Consider the following 17,660-nt stretch of genomic DNA (forward strand, 5'->3'; position numbering starts at 1 on the left):
GAAAATTGTTTTCTATCAAGCTTTTCAATGTAATCAATTAAATAAACAATTAAATTGCTTAAAATCTACCAAATTGCTGATTTTTGAGTTGAACAATAAAGTATTGTCTAGTTCTAAGCCCAACTCTCCAAATTTAGACAGATACATATGATACATTATTACTATCTGCTAAAAAACTCAACATTAGCAGTACACAAGAACAAAAAGACTAAAGGAAGCAAATATCCCTCTCCTGGCAACATTATTCTAATTATTCTAAAATATGCATAGTAAAGCTTGATTATCAAAAGCAGTAACTTAGTAACTAGTTTACTAATACATAAACAATTTACTATACACACTCCTTATAATTAGATAGATATGGAAATACAGAACATTGAGAATAACTACTTCCCTATCAAAAGAGTAACAGAAATTCAGCTTTGTTTAAAACTCAAAGGATTTTTCCTTTAAGTGTCCTCCTGTTCTAAAGTGTTCTAAACGTTCTCAACAAGCTATATGAAGGCAAACTTGTTATTGAGCAGTAAGACATATTATTTTAATGCTACCATTGCTTCCCCATCACGTTACTTACCCTAAAAACTAATTTTTAAAACAGAGAAAAAAAAAATTCACCTTTCCAGCTCAAGCTCGTGATGCTGGGCTGAGAGCAAGCTTTCACTCATCTGTTCTAACCTCCTGCTTTCGTCTCACACATTGAAAATCAGGCACCAAGAGCTTTCGTGGTTGGTTTGGATCTTTTCTTTCTTAGAAATCATTTAACTGAATCCCATTATTATGATGATTAATACAGTAATGATGCCATTCACTCTCCCTTGGTTCTACAATCCTGCTCATTTAAAACATATTAATGGATCAGGAAATAGAGAGCTAATTTTAAACTAAAATATCCAAATCTTACAAACAGGTAACTCCACATTTTTAAAGAATCAATTGCAAGGATTTTGCATTTTGCAAAGAAAACATGAAAGGTTTCCTGTGCCAAAGAGAACTGATAAAGTTAAATATATATAATTTTAAAGGTGTCAGAAATTTTAAAGAATGGAAACGAACATTTAAGACGAAAAGCCTCCAAGGGAATGAAAAAGAACCAGATTCCAGGAGCTGGTGAAATCAGCAAAAATTTTCCAACAACTAAACTTTGTTTCAGCTATGCATTTTTTTTATAACCTCACATTTTGCTACAAAAATACCATCTTTGATGTTTCTTTATTCTTTTTCCACTGCAAAGAAGACTATTTTAAAGCTAATCCCACAACACGAGTTTTAGGAACCAAATGATTTCACAACTGTGTTCAACTGATCCCAAACACAGCAAGTGTCTCATTTCCACAGGCACTTCATGTTCTTGAGACTCAAGCAGCAAGTTTTTCAAACACCGACTTGATGAGGAAATTCAAAACAGCACAGCCCCGCTCAGAGCCCCACTTCAAAGTGGGCATGTCAGAGGCTCTCACCACTGCTCCCAGGCCCCGGCTTGGAGGGGCTGCCGAACAAGAGCAAACTTCTGCAGAATTCTGCCATTTTTTCCTGGCCCTAAGGGTAACCCAGGAAGAATTTGCAACAAATACTGCATGTCTGCCTGGAAGCCGAGAGCTCTTCCTGAATCTTTTTGTTGAAGACAAATTTCTGTCTCTGCCTATCTTGCTAAGTTTTCACTGTTCAGTGCAATTTGCAACACTAGAATGACCTAAAGTATGGGAATAAAGGCAGGTACCCACCCCTCTGTTATCCCAGAAAACACAGCAGCCATCACCCAGTGTCTCCCGGCCAGGGAACCGGGAAGCTGGAAGTCAGCAGAAGGAACTCTCTTAACTGCAACCTCTTTGGGAATATTTTCTTGATTTTTGGTTTCCTTGTCCCCTCCCCTCCCTGCTTCCTGCCTCAAGTGTCCTCATTGTTTTTAAATATGAAAAAAAAAAAGTCAAGAAAGATTTTTTGAGAACTATACTTCCTTATGAAATCCAGTATCTAAGAATCTACTAAGTACAAACTTCCATTCATAATTTGAGCAGACTGTACTCTGATGAACTAAACGAGACAAAAAGGCTTTAATGGACAGTCAGATTTTAAAAAATGCGTTATAAATGAACATATGCACCCTCCAACCCCTAAACTACCTCTAGGCTCAGCATCATCTGCACAGACTCCGAAAGTGTTTTCAATTGAAGGGTGTGAAATTTCTAGAGAGAGAGACACAGATAATCAACAGGGAGAAATGATGAGGACTGTAGTTAATGTGTTTCCAGAAATACTGTCTGGCTAATTATGCTCCCAATCAGCCAGAGATGGGGGCCCTGCAGAGACTCTTCAGGTATCACCAAGTCACTGCTTTTCATTTCAATCTACGAATCTTTCAGATGTAAATGTACTTGTGTAGGACCCAGCGCAGTTCAAAAGCAAACTGCCCCACAGAGAGCTGAAGTGTAACCACTCGCCAATTGTTTGATGAAGAAACTGGTTAGGACATTCAAAGTTTAGTCTACAAACAGAGTCAATAGCAACCTCCCAGAAAATTGTAATTGTAAACAAGTTTTCGATGTGGTGGCAATACGGAGATTGTAAGTTTGCTTTCTGAAAAACTTTTGACTTTGAAAAAAAAATGGTTCATAGTGACTTTTCCTCACAAACGTTATAAACACAGCCTTTCCCCCCTCCTCCCTCCCTCCCTCTCTCCCTTCCTTCCTTCCCTCTCTCCCTTCCTTCCTTCCCTCTCTCCCTTCCTTCCTTTTCTAAACGTACCTGCTGCCTTGATGAAAGTTTGACAAGATTTTCTATTTTTCACATATACCAGTAAAAATGTGCAAACAATACAATTTAAATTGAAAATTTAAAAGTCATACTGGAGTTTTCAGAACGATCCCAGAAACTGCTTAAACAGATACATGCTTCCTTGTGTATCTTCAATTGAAATCAGACCAAAAAGAAAGAAAGAAAGTAGAAAGAGGCAGTTCCATTGCGGGTGAAGATGAAGACGTCGCGCCAGTGTTAACAGTTCAGGGCGATCTACAGAAGCAGCCCCACATTAGATCGTCAGCAGAACTCACCTAAGTCCATAACCCACTGGCTGGACGCAGTTCACAGCACCTCACAACCCGTTGCTTCAGCGTGTATTTTAGGACGACATCACTCTGGACACTTGGCTAGTCGTCACTCACTGCCCACTGGGGAACCAGATGGACACAGCGACTGAAGTGAACAAAGCAGTCATTAAAACAGGAAGGTGAAAGCGGAGCACGACCCACCCACGGGCTGAAACCAAGCAGAAAAAGCGGTACCTCCCTTAAAGCTGGGCTGTCAGCTTGGGCATCTTTTTCTTTCCAAATAAGGGGAGTGGGGGAATCAACGCTAAAGTCTGGCTTTCAAAAGTACTCTTCTTATTTTGTTTTTCTTTCTGTTCTGTCCCCAGAAATGTTTAAAATGAGATCTTCATTTTCCTATTTATTGCTGGTTTTTATCTTTACCGTAAAAACCGTTTCTAAGTTTCTAAGACCGTTTCTAAGAATTCATTCCACGTGATTTGCACACTTCTTTTGTTATATTCTTCGTCTTGTTCAGCATTTGACACTTCACAGTGTCTAAATTCATCCTTCTTATGCAGGGAAATTAGCAAATCCAAACGGCAAAGTTTTTGTCAAAACCAATTTATCTGCGATTCCGTACGTTTTTCATAAACAAGCCCCCTTTCACCCTCATTTTCCATTTTTTATATTCCTTGAAGACGTTAGTATTTTTTCCAGCAACCGCAACAGAAAGACCCATGGCAAACTGCCAGAAAATTTGGGGAATTTAGGGTTTTTTCCCCCCTTTCTTTTCGCATCCTGACGGAGAAGAATTCTTAGATTCCATACTTACTTTCAGAGACCGAGAGAAAGGAGGGCAAAGGAAATATGGGCAAAAAGCAGAAAAGACCCTTGCAGGTGCCAGGGGAACACATTCGAGCAAATCTGTACGCGTCGTGTTTGCCTTGCTCAACCTCCATCCCTACGGAGTAAAAACAGAAATACTTACAAGTGCGCGTCTGTGTAATTTGTGTGTGTCTGTGTGTGTGCGCGCGCGCGTTTTCTCTCTTCTTTGGAGCTGGGTAACTCTGAGCTAATTTGGAAGTGTCCGTTCGGTTGCCCACAAAATGATGCTCAAGGGTTTAAAGATGCATAAATTAGGGATCCCTACAATGGCAGGGCCGGTCATTGTACCTCTTCTCTTTATGCGCTCTTATCGTGGGACCAAGAGCCACCCCCCCCCCCTTCTCTCTTTTTTAACACTTTAGATGATGGAGCCAGAGAGCGGCTGAGCTGGGAGAGCGAGGAGCGAGCAGGGCCAATCCTTCCCCTACGCCCCCAAACTTAGCAGCCCGTTTCCTCGCTCCCCGCCCCCCGCCCCTGGCACCTCCCCAGTTACCCCGTACTTCGCCACCGTGAAAGTCACTTGAGGGAAAACTCCGTCTGCCCCGGGGGACGAGCGCTGCGTCCCTCACGTCCAGCCGCGACGATTGTCGCAGACAGAGACGCGCAGCACCGACGAGGCCAAGGGGGTGATCTCTGGCCAGAAGCACCCAATTGTCCCCCACCCATCAACATAGGCCTTCACCTTTTTTTTTTTTTTCTTGCCTCCTTTATGGGGAGGTCGAAAGGAGGCGTGCGAGACAGAGAGAGAGAGCGAGAAAGAGAGAGAGAGGGAGAAAAAAGATGTCAATGACCATTGTTTGCTCGTTTGGGATGTTGCTCCGCCCCCCGAGTCTGTCGTAAACCTGGCGCCGGACTAAAATAAACCGCAGCTCCCGCAGCGCGCGGGGCTCGCCGCGCCGCAGCCGACTCCTCGCCCCAGGCGCGGCCCAAGGCGGCGGCGAGCAGCGCCCGCCCCGGGCCTCCCCTACCCTGGCCGTCCGCCGAGCCATGTCGTTGAGCCCCAAGCACACGACGCCCTTCTCCGTGTCCGACATCCTGAGTCCCATCGAGGAGACCTACAAGAAGTTCGGCGGCGCCATGGACGGCGCGCCGCCCGGCCTGGGGGCTCCCCTGGGGGCCGCCTACCGCGCGCCGCCGCCCGGGCCCTCGTCGTCGTCGTCGTCGTCGTCGTCTCAGGCGGCGGCCGTGGCCGGCATGCAGCCTCCTCACGCCATGGCGGGCCACAACGCGGCGGCGGCGGCGGCGGCGGCGGCGGCAGCGGCGGCGGCGGCCGCCACCTACCACATGCCGCCCGGCGTCTCGCAGTTCCCTCACGGCGCCATGGGTGGCTACTGCAACGGTGGCCTGGGCAACATGAGCGAGCTGCCCGCCTACACGGACGGCATGCGGGGCGCCGCCGCGGCCACCGGCTGGTACGGCGCCAACTCGGACCCGCGCTACTCGTCAAGTGAGCGGGGGGCCGTGCGCGCGGGACAGCGGGCAGGCGGGCGGGTGCGAGGTTTTCGCGTGCCACAGCCCGGGACGCCAGGATGCTTGGTCCTCGGGATGGACCCCTGGTCCGGGGCTCCGGGGTCGGAGGGGGTGGGTGTCCTGGGGTCCCCGGGGCGGTGAGTGTTGGGGCACACACACGCGCGCGCGCGCGCGCTCCTGGGGAGGCTGCTGCTGGGGACGCGGGCCGAGCACTAGGGGACACGGCGGCAGGTGGCGGGCCTTGCCGCTCACTGGCCTTGCCCCCTTGGGCCTCCTCCCCAGTCTCCAGGTTCATGGGGCCGTCGGCGGGCGTGAACGTGGCCGGCATGGGGTCGCTGACAGGCATCGCGGACGCCGCCAAGTCCCTGGCGCCACTGCACGCGGCGGCCGCGGCCCCGCGCAGGAAGCGGCGCGTGCTCTTCTCGCAGGCGCAGGTGTACGAGCTGGAGCGGCGCTTCAAGCAGCAGAAGTACCTGTCGGCGCCCGAGCGCGAGCACCTGGCCAGCATGATCCACCTGACGCCCACGCAGGTCAAGATCTGGTTCCAGAACCACCGCTACAAGATGAAGCGGCAGGCCAAGGACAAGGCGGCGCAGCAGCTGCAGCAGGAGGGCGGCCTGGGCCCGCCGCCACCACCGCCACCGCCGCCGTCGCCGCGCCGCGTGGCCGTGCCCGTGCTGGTCAAGGACGGCAAGCCGTGCCAGAACGGCGCCGGCACGCCCACGCCGGGCCAGGCGGGCCAGCAGCCGCCGGCCGCGACGCCCGCGCCCGAGCTGGAGGAGTTGTCGCCCAGCCCGCCAGCGCTGCACGGCCCCGGAGGCGGCTTGGCAGCCCTGGACGCGGCCGCTGGGGACTACGGCGGCGGTGGCGGCGTGCTGGGCGCCAACCTGCTCTATGGCAGGACGTGGTGACCGTGCGGAGGTCCTGAACGTGGCCCCCCCCGAATGGTGGACCTGAAACTGCGAAGGCGGACAGGGGCTGGGGGTGCGGCGTGCGCGGAAGCCGAATGTCTTCGAAGTATGCGCGGCGACCAGAGACCAAGACCGGGGACGGTGGGTGACAGCCGCAAGCCTGGGCGCGAGGCTTCCAAGGGTTCTCGGCTCCTTCCAGGAGTCTCTAAATGAGGCGACAGGGTGCTTGAACCCCGCCAGCCGCCGCCGCGTACCTAACCAAAGCTCTCAAGAGTTTTAAAAGTTGAAAGCTTTGTGGGTATTTGTATTTCTTAAAGGGAGGGGGGGGGCGCGGAATCAAGCCAGCTTTAAGTGTGGTTTTGTTTTGTTTTGTTTCCTCTTGGGAGATTCGTTTTCTTAGGAGCCCACCCCTCCCCCCTCCTCATCCCACCCCCAAGTGCAATTTCATTAGTGTTTGATTGCAAGTAAATTGAATTGTAGGTTGATCATGCCCACAGCAACGTTATCGCAGGGGAATTATTGCCATTTAGGTCGTAGGGCCAAGGCATCAAGATCAAAATATGGACCCCGTGAATTGGGAGAGCTTTTAAGTCTCCTACTCATTTCAACATGTTTCCACGACGATTTGGCACATGAATGTTTGTATATTATGCTACCGGAAGATTTTCCCTCTAAGATGCAAGGAAAAAAGGTTGTAAATGACTTTTTAAATGGAATCTGGTCCCCACTCCCCCTTCCCCAGCCAACTGATAAAATAAATAGAGCCTGTCTTTCTGTAGGCATGGTGTTTACTCTCTTGGAGGTCATTTCTTGTCTGCTGAATGAAATCCTAGAGGGGCCAAGTGAAATGGCTCAGGCTGACGGCAACTGATCCGTAGTCCAAGAACGGGGCGACTCACTGAACTGTAATCGAGATGTAAAGAATAAAATTATAATTTTTCCATCATGTTTAAAACTTAATAGGAGTTACACCGATTTTGTTGGTGTCTTATTGTACAAACAATGTATCTATTCTTTAATATGCCAATTTATATTTCCTATGTTTCAAATGGATATTTAAATATAACTTAAAAGAACCTTAAGTACTTTTTCCTAAAAGTCAACTGGTCATTTCTTTTTCATTAAGGGTATAGAGTTCTGTGTGTGTGTGTGTGTGTATGTATGTGTATGGCTTGATGTGACAGCTCAGCTTGATTTTGTCATTTTCATAACTGACTTTGGAGTAAAATTGCTAATACCGAAGAAGGTAAGCTTAGGAAATTGATGAAAATGCAGGAAGTCACTGGGAGCAGTGGAGGTGTTAGAATACAGTTTGGGTTTGAAACATGTTATTTCACCTAACTGAGCAGCTTTTTGAACGCAGAGTAAATGCGGAGGACACGCTTGCACCTTGGTCTGCACTATGTCTAATAAATTTAATTTTTTTTTTCACAAAGTCTAAAAAGAGACAAGGGGCGCAGCTTCAGTGTCTGTCAATTTTTGGACAATGCAATTTAATTTTAAAAACATCTTACACAAAAGAAATCATTTGAGCAAATTAGTATGGAAAGGGTGCACTCACCTCCTATGGAAATGTTGATCAGGCCAGGACAACTTCACAATATAGGAGACTTCAGAAGGTTTTGATAGAATGTCATCTTTCAAATTGCTGTGTTACATCAGGTGCATACTACTGTCATTGTATCAATTCTGAAATCCTATTTCTAGAAAAGTTTCTAAAACAACCACATGGTTTAGAGTAATCTTTATGGTGTAGTCCCTAGAAAAATGATAGCTGATGGTTTAAAGGCCCCAGGTGATAAAAACTCATGGAGTTTTTTTTTTCCTTGCTAATTCTTTCCAGAACAAAGAATTCCTCAAACTGATGAAATTATCAAACATAATAGTATCATGAAGAAGATACATCTTTAAAGATGGTTTTGGTGTAAGCTCATTTTGTTTTCCTTTTCAGCATCTCCGTAAGTAGTGTAAGAGCCCAGCCGAGTTTCTGTGTTCCTCTCATGGAGCCGGGAACAGGCCTGAATCCTCAAACACTAAGTTAATATAAAACTCCCCCTTCTGATAATGCAGAGCGAGAACTTTTCCTTCTGCTGTGGATAGTGCCTGGCGGAGCTTTCATAACAACACAGACGGCCAGACTAGGTGAAACTCATTAACTGAAGAGGAGGATAAGTGTCTCTGCGCCAAGAGCAAGGAGGGCCCAGGGTCTGAGCGGAACAAAGCCCATCCAAGTTGAGCAGACGCCTCTGTTTCAGATGCCCTGGCTCTGCAGATGTGGCCATTCCCTAAATGGTTGAAGTCTAACACTCCCTTCCAACGGAGCCTGAGAAACTAAAACCCAGAATCAAAGTTGTGAAGAACAGCAGGCATTGCAGGTACTTTGTATAATCTACTCCGGGTTGTAAACTGTGGTGTATGTATGTGTGTGTGTGCGTGAGAGAAATTTTAAAGGACACAAGAGGGATATTTTGTAAATAGAAGGGTGTGTGTATGGGGGGGGTAACCCGATTGTTTTCCACTTAAGACTCTGCTTATAACTAAATCTAATGGTCACCCCAAGTAGCCAATCGGCCTTCTATCAACACAGATGTTGTGTTCAAACTCTAGTCTGTTAGTGACTGTTTACTTTCCATTTAAAGCAAATCAGCGGCTCAGTCCTGTTCATTAAAAACCTTCCATGGTCTTGCTTTGTTAACTTCACTGCATACCAAGCATGGAGAAGGACTTTTAAATTTGTGAGTCAAAATTAAAGACCAAATCAACGGGCGTTTTGGTTGTGGATTTGTTAGCAGGAGAAACAAGGCATTGTGTGGTGGCAGCATAAACTCCACATGCAACCGGAGCCTGCACAGTATTCTCCTGCTGCCGAGCACAGGCCAGCTTGTGGGTGCAGCCTGTGTGTTGACACAGTCCAGATTTTTTCTTTTTTCCAAAGATGGTGGCATGCCATTCCCAAATCCAGTGACACAGAGAATTGAGATACAGTTTCTAAAATATTGAGTAGTTTTATTTGGTAAGCCTCTAGAGGATCACTTTTTAAATTTATTCTTTAGAGGTAATAGTAGTTTCCAGAAGAGGTTTTTTTGTTTTATTTGGTTGTGTGTGTGTGCATGCGCGCACTTAACTCCATGTAACGTCTTAGTCTTAGTCATTGTTTAAGTGATTTCTAATAAAACGTTAAACACTATTGTTGCCCAAATGTAACTTGTGGAACTCTCAGGCGGTTGTAAGGAACAGCTGATGCCACACAGCGAGGGTGAAGGGATTACTAGCTCTGTGTCGGCTCTCACTATGCCGCTATGCTTGGGGGAACAAGCTTCGCCCTAGGTGAACCAGCCCTGTGAGATTTCATTCATTCCTTGACCTTTCTGCCCACAGAGCAGTCCATCATCCCCTAGAGAGTTCGGCCTCGGGCACTCACTCAGTTCCCTGAGCCTTATGGGGTGAGCCGCGAAGTGGCTGTGCAGTCTGCCAAGTGGATTGTTTGGGGAACATCTAACCAGACACTTTGTAGCACACGGAAACCGGCGCACAAGCAGATTTGAAACGTGAGCCTTGCAAGCAACGAGGGACATTGCCGCTGCCGGTCTGGGGCTTTGTGCAGGGAGTTGAGACGGCGCCACCCGCCAGGCTGAAACACAGCGGTACCACGGCCTCGGTGCCGCCGCAGTCGGAAGGCCATCCTCTCCCAACTGAACAGCTGGGGAACCCAGAAGGCGAGCAAGAGAGCAAGGTGCAGGGGAGACCTGGGTGTTGGAACACCAAATGCACTGAGGGCCTGGCACTTTCCAACCAGCCCAGGAACTGAGACCTTGACTTCAAGAAGCAGCTGGATGGCCAGCGCCGCGGTTCTAGGTCTTGACCACTATTCCGCCCGCTGCTGCGAAGCCACAGCTCCCCTGACCGCTTAGGCGCTGCGCGTCATTGCGCGACAATTAACCTGTGGGTCATTATACCCAATTTGCCTGAATTGTAAGCCTGAATGGCAAACACACTCGTTTGTAGACAACGGCTTTGTACGTTAACATCCATCACCCCATTTGAGCTTGAAACGGAAGGATGCTGCTCTTACTGGCTCTTATCCTCATTCTGAGTTTGGGGGGTGGAAATCCATACTGAGATTAGGGTGGGATGGGATATAGTCTACTTAGAGGCTATGACGGAGTATATAGCTAACTGCCAAAAATTGGCCTATTTTTACATCAGAATTTAGAGGATTTACAGCTGTACATAGTATACTTGAAGCCATGGAAAGTGCTGTGTGAACAAACGGGACATGTTTCTGGAACTCACAAATGGACGGAGGTGCTGAACAGAGATGGAGAGAGACCGAAGAGAAAGAAGAGGCAGCCAGCAGATCCTGCAGGGCACCACCACCTGTTTACAAGGGCATCTCATCCACTTGGCAATTTTGCTTACTTCAGATATTGCCCAAGTCTCCCGACAGCTGACAATAAAGCTAAACCAAAAGTAAAGGGCTGAGAAAGTAGGAGTGGAGAATTGCAGGTGGTTGGGAGTACCTCAAAACCTGCACACAGCTAACTGAAGGATCCTTTGGACCACACAATACTGTAGTTAGCTGGCTATGCATCTTTAATATTTGGAAAATAGAAATTCTAGGGTGAAGGTAATCGGATGGTCGTTGGGGGTAACTCCTAATAGGGATTTGTCTCAATAACCAAGAATTCTGCTTCATTCAAATCACCACTAGCAATGAACTCAAAAGCATCAAAATACCTTCCTAGTCAAGGTTAAGGTGGGATTTTTGCCTCTTGGCTTAAGATTAACCAGTGTGCTTTCCCTGAATATGAAAGCAGGAATGAACTGGGTAGGAGTTCAGAGAAACTCTTAAAATCAAAGCAATCTTTACATGTGTGACTGAATCTGTTTTGGAATAAGAAACTGCCCATAAATGTGCTGTGAGCTCCAAGTGTAACATGTACAAAATAGGGTGCTTTGTAACAAGGACAGAAAATGAGTACCAATCGAAACTGCCTTCTTAGTAAAAATTGTTAAGAGATATAGGTGACTTGGGTATAAATTTAACAATTCATCTTTTCTTGAAGACTTAAAAACAAGTGCTTAAGGGCCAGCATCATGGAACAGTAGGTTAAGCCACCATGGTGCCCACATCCCAATAGGCACCAGTTCATGTCTTGGCTAATCCACTTTTGATCCAGTTCCCTACTGATTTGCCTAGGAAAGGGAAAGCAGACGTTCCTGCTTCGGACCAGCCTTACTCCAGCCATAGCAACCATTTGGGGAGTAAACCAGCAGATGGAAGATCACTCTTCATCTTTCTGTGTAACTCTTTAAAATAAAAATAGATCTTTTAAGAAAATAACAAAACAGCAACAGTATGTGGTCAACAAGCCAATCAAAAAGCTTTTATGATAGTGTCAATTATTGATTAAAATCTTTGTATGAGTTATTTTCACTTTTACATATTATGGCAGGATTGTGCTCAAGTGCTAAGCTTTTTTTTTTTTTTTAAATAATTTGAAAGGTAGAATTACACAGGGGGGTGAGGAGACTGAGCATGTGAACACGAGCTTATATCTGATGGCTTACTCCCCAAATGGCCCAATAACTGGAGCTAGGCTGGGCCTAAGCCAGAAGCCAGGAGTGTCTTCTGAGTTTCTGAAATGGGTGCAGGGGCCTAAGGATATGGGTCCTCCTCAGCTGTGTTCCCAGGCCAGCAGCAGGGAGCTGGATCAGAAGTGGAGTTGCCCAGACCTGAACCAGTCCTATATGGGATGTGGCATTGTAGGCGGAAATTTAGCTTGTTACATCATGGTACCAACCCTGAACATATTCTCTTAAAACCTACTTTTTTACTGACTTGTTTTTGATATCTCATTAAAAAATTGTTTTCTATAAAAGAACCTTTTTAAAACAATACCCTCTGTCAAAATTCTCAAAGTGGAAAGACTGTGAAAAGAGTAATAAACAAGTTTTTAAAGTTTATTTTTATTTTTTTTACTAAAGTCCAGAAATTTCTGTTAGACAAATACATTAATGAAACGTTTCCAAAGAAATACTGAACAATATATACTCTAGTTCGCTGAGGGTCCAGCTCAAGAGTTCATACCTAATTCTTGTGCATTAAAAATCAGCATGGATCTCAGATGATCTAGAATACACTGTGTTTTGAAATTCACAGCTGGTATGATTGTTAACCATAATGAAAAAAATCGGTACTCCTATCCCATCAAATGTGTTTTATAAGCAATAATAAATTCAGATTCACTGTATTATGCAACACACACCTTAGGAAAGCAACATAAAACAGTGAGATCAGATCAGTAGAAATATACACAGTTAAAAGAAATACACAAAGTAGTTTTATTAAAAACTACTACTTGAGAAAGAAATCTTTCACAAATAGCATAAAAGTGTAGACTGATGAAAGGATTTGGGGAAAGCTTTACAAAAGCTTAATTCCAACTGTATCTTCCTGAGGGTGGTGGCAAAGGGTATTTCCTTCCTTCTCTGGGATATCCCTGAAACACACAAAACAAACAATTTATTTTCTCCATTAACACCCTTGCAAAGGACCTAAACTGTCAAACCAGACTTTGGCACTGACCCAGATCTTTGCAGACAAGCACATAAGTTATCATTAAAACTGACCCCAAAGCCCGGAACAGCCAGCCTGAAGCAAGCCCCACGAAGGCGGTCCTGAGACACGGTAAATGCAGACATGTGCGGAGCGCAGTAGTCCGTCCTCCCACCACCCCAGGGGCCACTCTGAGCACACAGTAGTAGGGTACCCACACAACCTTCAGAATGACAACACTAGGAAGCCATTCTGCTTTAGCAATAAATAGCGGAACATCACGCAATATACTAGAGACATGCAATGAACTCATGCAACATTTATTACATATTCTAGTATGCTTGCAAATGACATTTCTCAACAACAGATAAATGTGACACCCCCTTCATCATCATTCCATTTCAGGGAATCCTCTGTTTTGTGACTGAGAACATTTTAATAGTTTAATTTAATATAAACATTGTGGACTCTTAACATAGGCTAGGGCCTTGTTTGGTTATATGAACTTTGCTAAAAATGACGAAGCTAGATTTTATGTTCTTCATAATGAACTCAAGCAATTTAATTGTACTTCGACAACTGTGATTTAATAATTTTAAAAAGGTATCTCATTGTAAAACACTGAGAAAACAAAAACAAAAGCAATTTCCACAAAATCCTAAAAGGATCATAGATTTCCCAACTGGTATTCATCTGAGTGCTTTCCTTCCTGTAACAGCTGGGTGGGGCTCCTCTGTAGGAGGAAGGTCCCACGCTGCCGCCCTGTTCCTGACTGGACCAAACATTCCTCACGGGTCCCCTCAGCTGGGGTGGATGCTTGGAGTAGAGGGTGCTGCTCTGTGCTGCCCCAGCCTCCTGTTACACACACACCGAGGAGGCAGACCCACAGAGCTCCCAGCTCCAAGCTTTGAGCAGACTGGAGAGTAAACCATAAAACAAGAGCCCAGCCTATCCTTCTGCCTCAACAATACATGAGTTCTGAAGAGAGTTCATGCCTTGTGCCAACAGAGGCCAGTCCCACAAACAGCCTCAGTTCGCTGGTATAATTGTGGCTTTGCGTTGAAAGAATTCCAAGCAGATTTCTATGAAATGATTTTAATGAGCTCTCACCAACATCCTCTCAAAACCCATGAACATTTACAGTTAAGATGATGCTTTTCTTCTAAGGAGGAAAAAATATTTCTGAGAATATGTGCAAAAAAAGGTGTTAAGAAGCCCCGCAGAAGGCCAACGGCCTCACCAGGTAATCAACTTAAACCCGCACCCCCGCAGGTGCCCAACTCCACAAACATGACACAGGCACCTCAGCATGCCAACCGTGCTGCTGAGCAAGTGTTTCAGCACATAAACACTGGTCTGAGTATCCAGCTAAGTCCAAAGGACCTCAGTTTTAAATGCTGTTACCACTGGACACTATAAAGAAAATGAAGCATGCACTCACTAGATTCACTAGATCTGTAAACCACTGTTACTCATTCAGAGGTATAGTTGTCTACCCTCATTAGAAAAATATATGGAAAATTAACAGGGAGAAATTTCTTTCCTTGAGGAGGGGTTAGCAGCTGAATTAAGGCAGTAGATTTTAAGATGAGCATAGCAGATTTTTACTTTCAGCTTCCCAGAAATTAGCAACTGGGAATAAGAGATCTGGTTTTATTAAAAAACAATACAGGAAAAGCAATGTGTTCCAGCAACTGTTGTATCTACACTCGGACTGGCTCTGATTACAAGGGGCTTTTCTGGACTGGAAATTCGTCAGCATCATCAAAATACAAACCTATTTAGTGAGGCAGCTGCTTACCTTATAGGCATTTTGAATATGAGACATCCAAATTGAACCGAGCTGCCCTATCTGTAACTTCTCTAGAAATCCAGTAGGAAGACACGGACCCCTGGGAGGCACACTGGCACACAAAGGCAGCAGAAGGCTTTCCACCCTGCAGCCCGCACTGGCTTACCTGTCTCCCTCCACGATCATCTCGTCTGGGTGGGTATGCGCCAGGCCCAGCTAGCATCTGGTACTGGTTTGGTGGGAAGGCTGCGTTTTGGTTTTGGATCATCCGGTTCCACGGCAGGAGAGGCTCAGCCCCAACTCCTCTGTGGAAATGTACCATGTCTATATTAGAAGTCTATTACAGTACAGAGCTTCACACTGGCAGGTTTCATCTCCCAACACTATGCCAACCCAATGTGCCTGGATCTCCTGTGGCAGACACAGTATCACAACAGCCTGTGTGTCCCTTGCAGTCGGTGCCTGCTAGGATGGTAGAAAGGAGCAGCATGCACGTATCAAAAATGCTGCTTCAATGCAGATAAATCAGAAGGTCAGACTTCTTAATAAATATATATATATATATATATACTTTAATTGTAGGATTTCTTTTTCAGTCACTTATAAATTTAGACCAAGATCACCAAGTTGGCTTCATTTATGATGTTATCCAAAGAGTAAACATGTGTACGACGGGAAATTGAGGCTTTATTCTCAAAAATGTCCAGAGTTGTTCTTGGGATCCATTCTTTCTAGTTAATTGCAGGTTGCAAATGAATTCTTACTGTGGAGTATTTGGAATCCAGGGTAGGGGATGTGGCTGCTTTTTCCCATCCATTATTCTCCTCAATATGTCAGGAGGTCTGATCGGGAGGAAACCTTTTCAAGTTCTATTGATGCAGCTTTCAATTGACCACGGTGACCTAGCAACATGAGCACTAATTGGCATGGGCTGACTGGCATTTGGTGTACAGTTTACATGGGAACAGAGACTCAAAAGCTATTATAGCCCAGTGTGCTGTCCCAGATTACTAGACGAAAGAAATGTTTTAATTGTCTTTGAGTGCCTATTTTAACTTTGCAGATACAAAGCAACAGGTATAAGATATTAAATCATCATTAAAAACTGTCACAAAAACAATGTAGCAAAGATATACCTTCCAAAAGCAGCACCAGGCAAGCTGCAACTTTCTAGAAGGCACCACAAACAGGAGCAAATATCTCCGGCATATTTCAACATACAGCTGACTATCAGCTATAACCGTTTCAGCCTGTAACTTTGACTTCTTGGGCAAAAAAGTCTTATGGGGGAAAATGAAAGCCTGAAGTTGGGCTCATTGGGTAATGCATTCCTCTCACAGCTATTCAAACCTGAATCCATCCTCTACACACTCTGCTCCCTTCACTTGGAGCTTGCCTTCTCTCTCTCTCTCTCTGTCACACACACACACACACACACACATTTCTGTGTGATGGCTTGAAGATAACTATTTTCACTGAAGAACTCTAGAAAGGCCAAAGCTATTCTTTCAGTGGTGGCTTGAAAGCAGAACTCTAAAACTATAACTCACTGTCATTCCAAATTTAAAGGTCTGCATCTAAGAACACATACATGTTTATTTTTTAGGTTATTAGTATAGAGAACGCCTCACGTGTCTTAGCAAGAACATGTCCATGTCCAGAGTTCAGGGACAGGAAGGGCAGCCTTTGGCACCTGCAGGAGAGGGGCTATAGCTACACACTGCGACCAAGGAGTCTCTTCACAGCCAGGCCATGAAAGCACAACTCTAATTCTCACAATAACTGTGCTACATTGTTCCTTGTTGTCTTATAATCACAAAAATCACCTAAATGTGCACCTGGAATACTAGAATGGTAATTTAAAATATTTTATGTTCTACAAATAGGAAGTCACCACTTAGACACACAAGTCTCCTTTTTGTTTTAAACAATGACTAATGATGGTTTTGCCATAACCTTTTTTTAAAAAAGACTTGTTTTTATTGGAAAGTCAGAGGAGGAGAGACAGAGAGGAAGATCTTTCACTGCTGATTCACTCCTAAAGCGGCTGCAACGGCTGGAGCTGAGCCGATCTGAAGCCGGGAGCCTCTTCTGGGTCTCCCACGCAGATGCAGGGTCCCAAGGTTTTGGGCCATCCTCAACTGCTTTCCCAGGCCACAGGCAGGGAGCTGGATGGAAAGCAGGGCTGCCCAGGATTAGAACCGGCACCCATACGGAATACCCACATGTGCAAGCCACTAGGCTACCGTGTTGGGCCTGACAGATAACTTTTACTATAAAAAGATCATTAATAAACAAAGAGTAACAACTACTATCTTTTGCTTGGTGTGGAAAAAGGTCTTTGTTTTCCAAAAACTAGATTTCTAAAGTAATTATATTAAAATCCACAACTAGTAATAAGTTAAAATTTACTAAGAAAATGTCTTAAGATCTAGGATGTTAGTACCTGAGTTGATTCATACTCTTATATTGATTCACCTATTTATTTAATTTAAAAGGAAGAGAGATACAGCGAGAAAAGAGATCTGTCCATCTGACTGCCCCCCAGTGCCTAGGCCAGGCCAGAGCCAGGACCTGGAACTCAGCCTCTTCTCTCCAATATGGGTGCAAGGGACCCAAATTCTTGACCCATTCTACTGTCTCCCAGGGTGCAGGTGAGTGGACACTGGGGTGGGAAGCAGAACCAGCACTTGAAATCTGGGGTGTAATAGCTCAAGAGATATCTCACTAGCTGTGCTGAGACATCTACCAAACCCCAGCCCATCTTAAAATGAGCAGTTGAGGTAACTTATTTGAGAAATTTGATATCAATGAAAGCAACAATAGTCTAAGCTTCCAATGGAAACAGTTCTGGATTTAGTTCACACATAGGGCAGATCTGAGCTTTTAAAGACTTAACAGAGCTCAACATGCATAAGTTGAAAATCAAATGGCTGACTTACAAATTGCTAGGAAAAACCCCTGCCCCTTGTGGTACCTATCTTTAAATCAAAAGAACCACTATAAACACTACCACAAAG

At 45.4% G+C, this 17,660-nt stretch overlaps 2 protein-coding genes across 3 annotated transcripts in view; one reads left to right on the forward strand and one right to left on the reverse strand.

Moving 5' to 3' along the window:
* Positions 1-4,883: 4,883 nt before the first annotated feature.
* NKX2-4 (NK2 homeobox 4) lies at positions 4,884-6,289 on the forward strand. Its single transcript, XM_040981178.1, has 2 exons — positions 4,884-5,355; positions 5,661-6,289. Exons 1-2 carry the CDS (start codon positions 4,896-4,898, stop codon positions 6,287-6,289), a joined length of 1,089 nt encoding a protein of 362 aa, XP_040837112.1. The 5' UTR covers positions 4,884-4,895.
* A 5,954-nt stretch (positions 6,290-12,243) lies between these two features.
* The window catches only part of XRN2 (5'-3' exoribonuclease 2), a 64,710-nt gene continuing 59,293 nt past the window's right edge, over positions 12,244-17,660 (reverse strand). For both annotated transcript variants that reach the window (XM_040981771.1, XM_040981772.1), the window contains 2 exons: positions 14,807-14,945; positions 12,244-12,792 (listed from right to left, as the gene is read on the reverse strand). In XM_040981771.1, coding sequence (XP_040837705.1) covers positions 12,727-12,792; positions 14,807-14,945 — 205 coding nt within the window. In that variant the 3' untranslated portion in view covers positions 12,244-12,726. The remainder of the gene's footprint in view (positions 12,793-14,806; positions 14,946-17,660) is intronic.

The sequence above is a fragment of the Ochotona curzoniae genome, unplaced genomic scaffold (assembly GCF_017591425.1).
Source record: "Ochotona curzoniae isolate NIBS_2020 unplaced genomic scaffold, NIBS_Ocur_1.0 contig_3520, whole genome shotgun sequence".
Lineage (NCBI taxonomy): Eukaryota > Metazoa > Chordata > Mammalia > Lagomorpha > Ochotonidae > Ochotona > Ochotona curzoniae.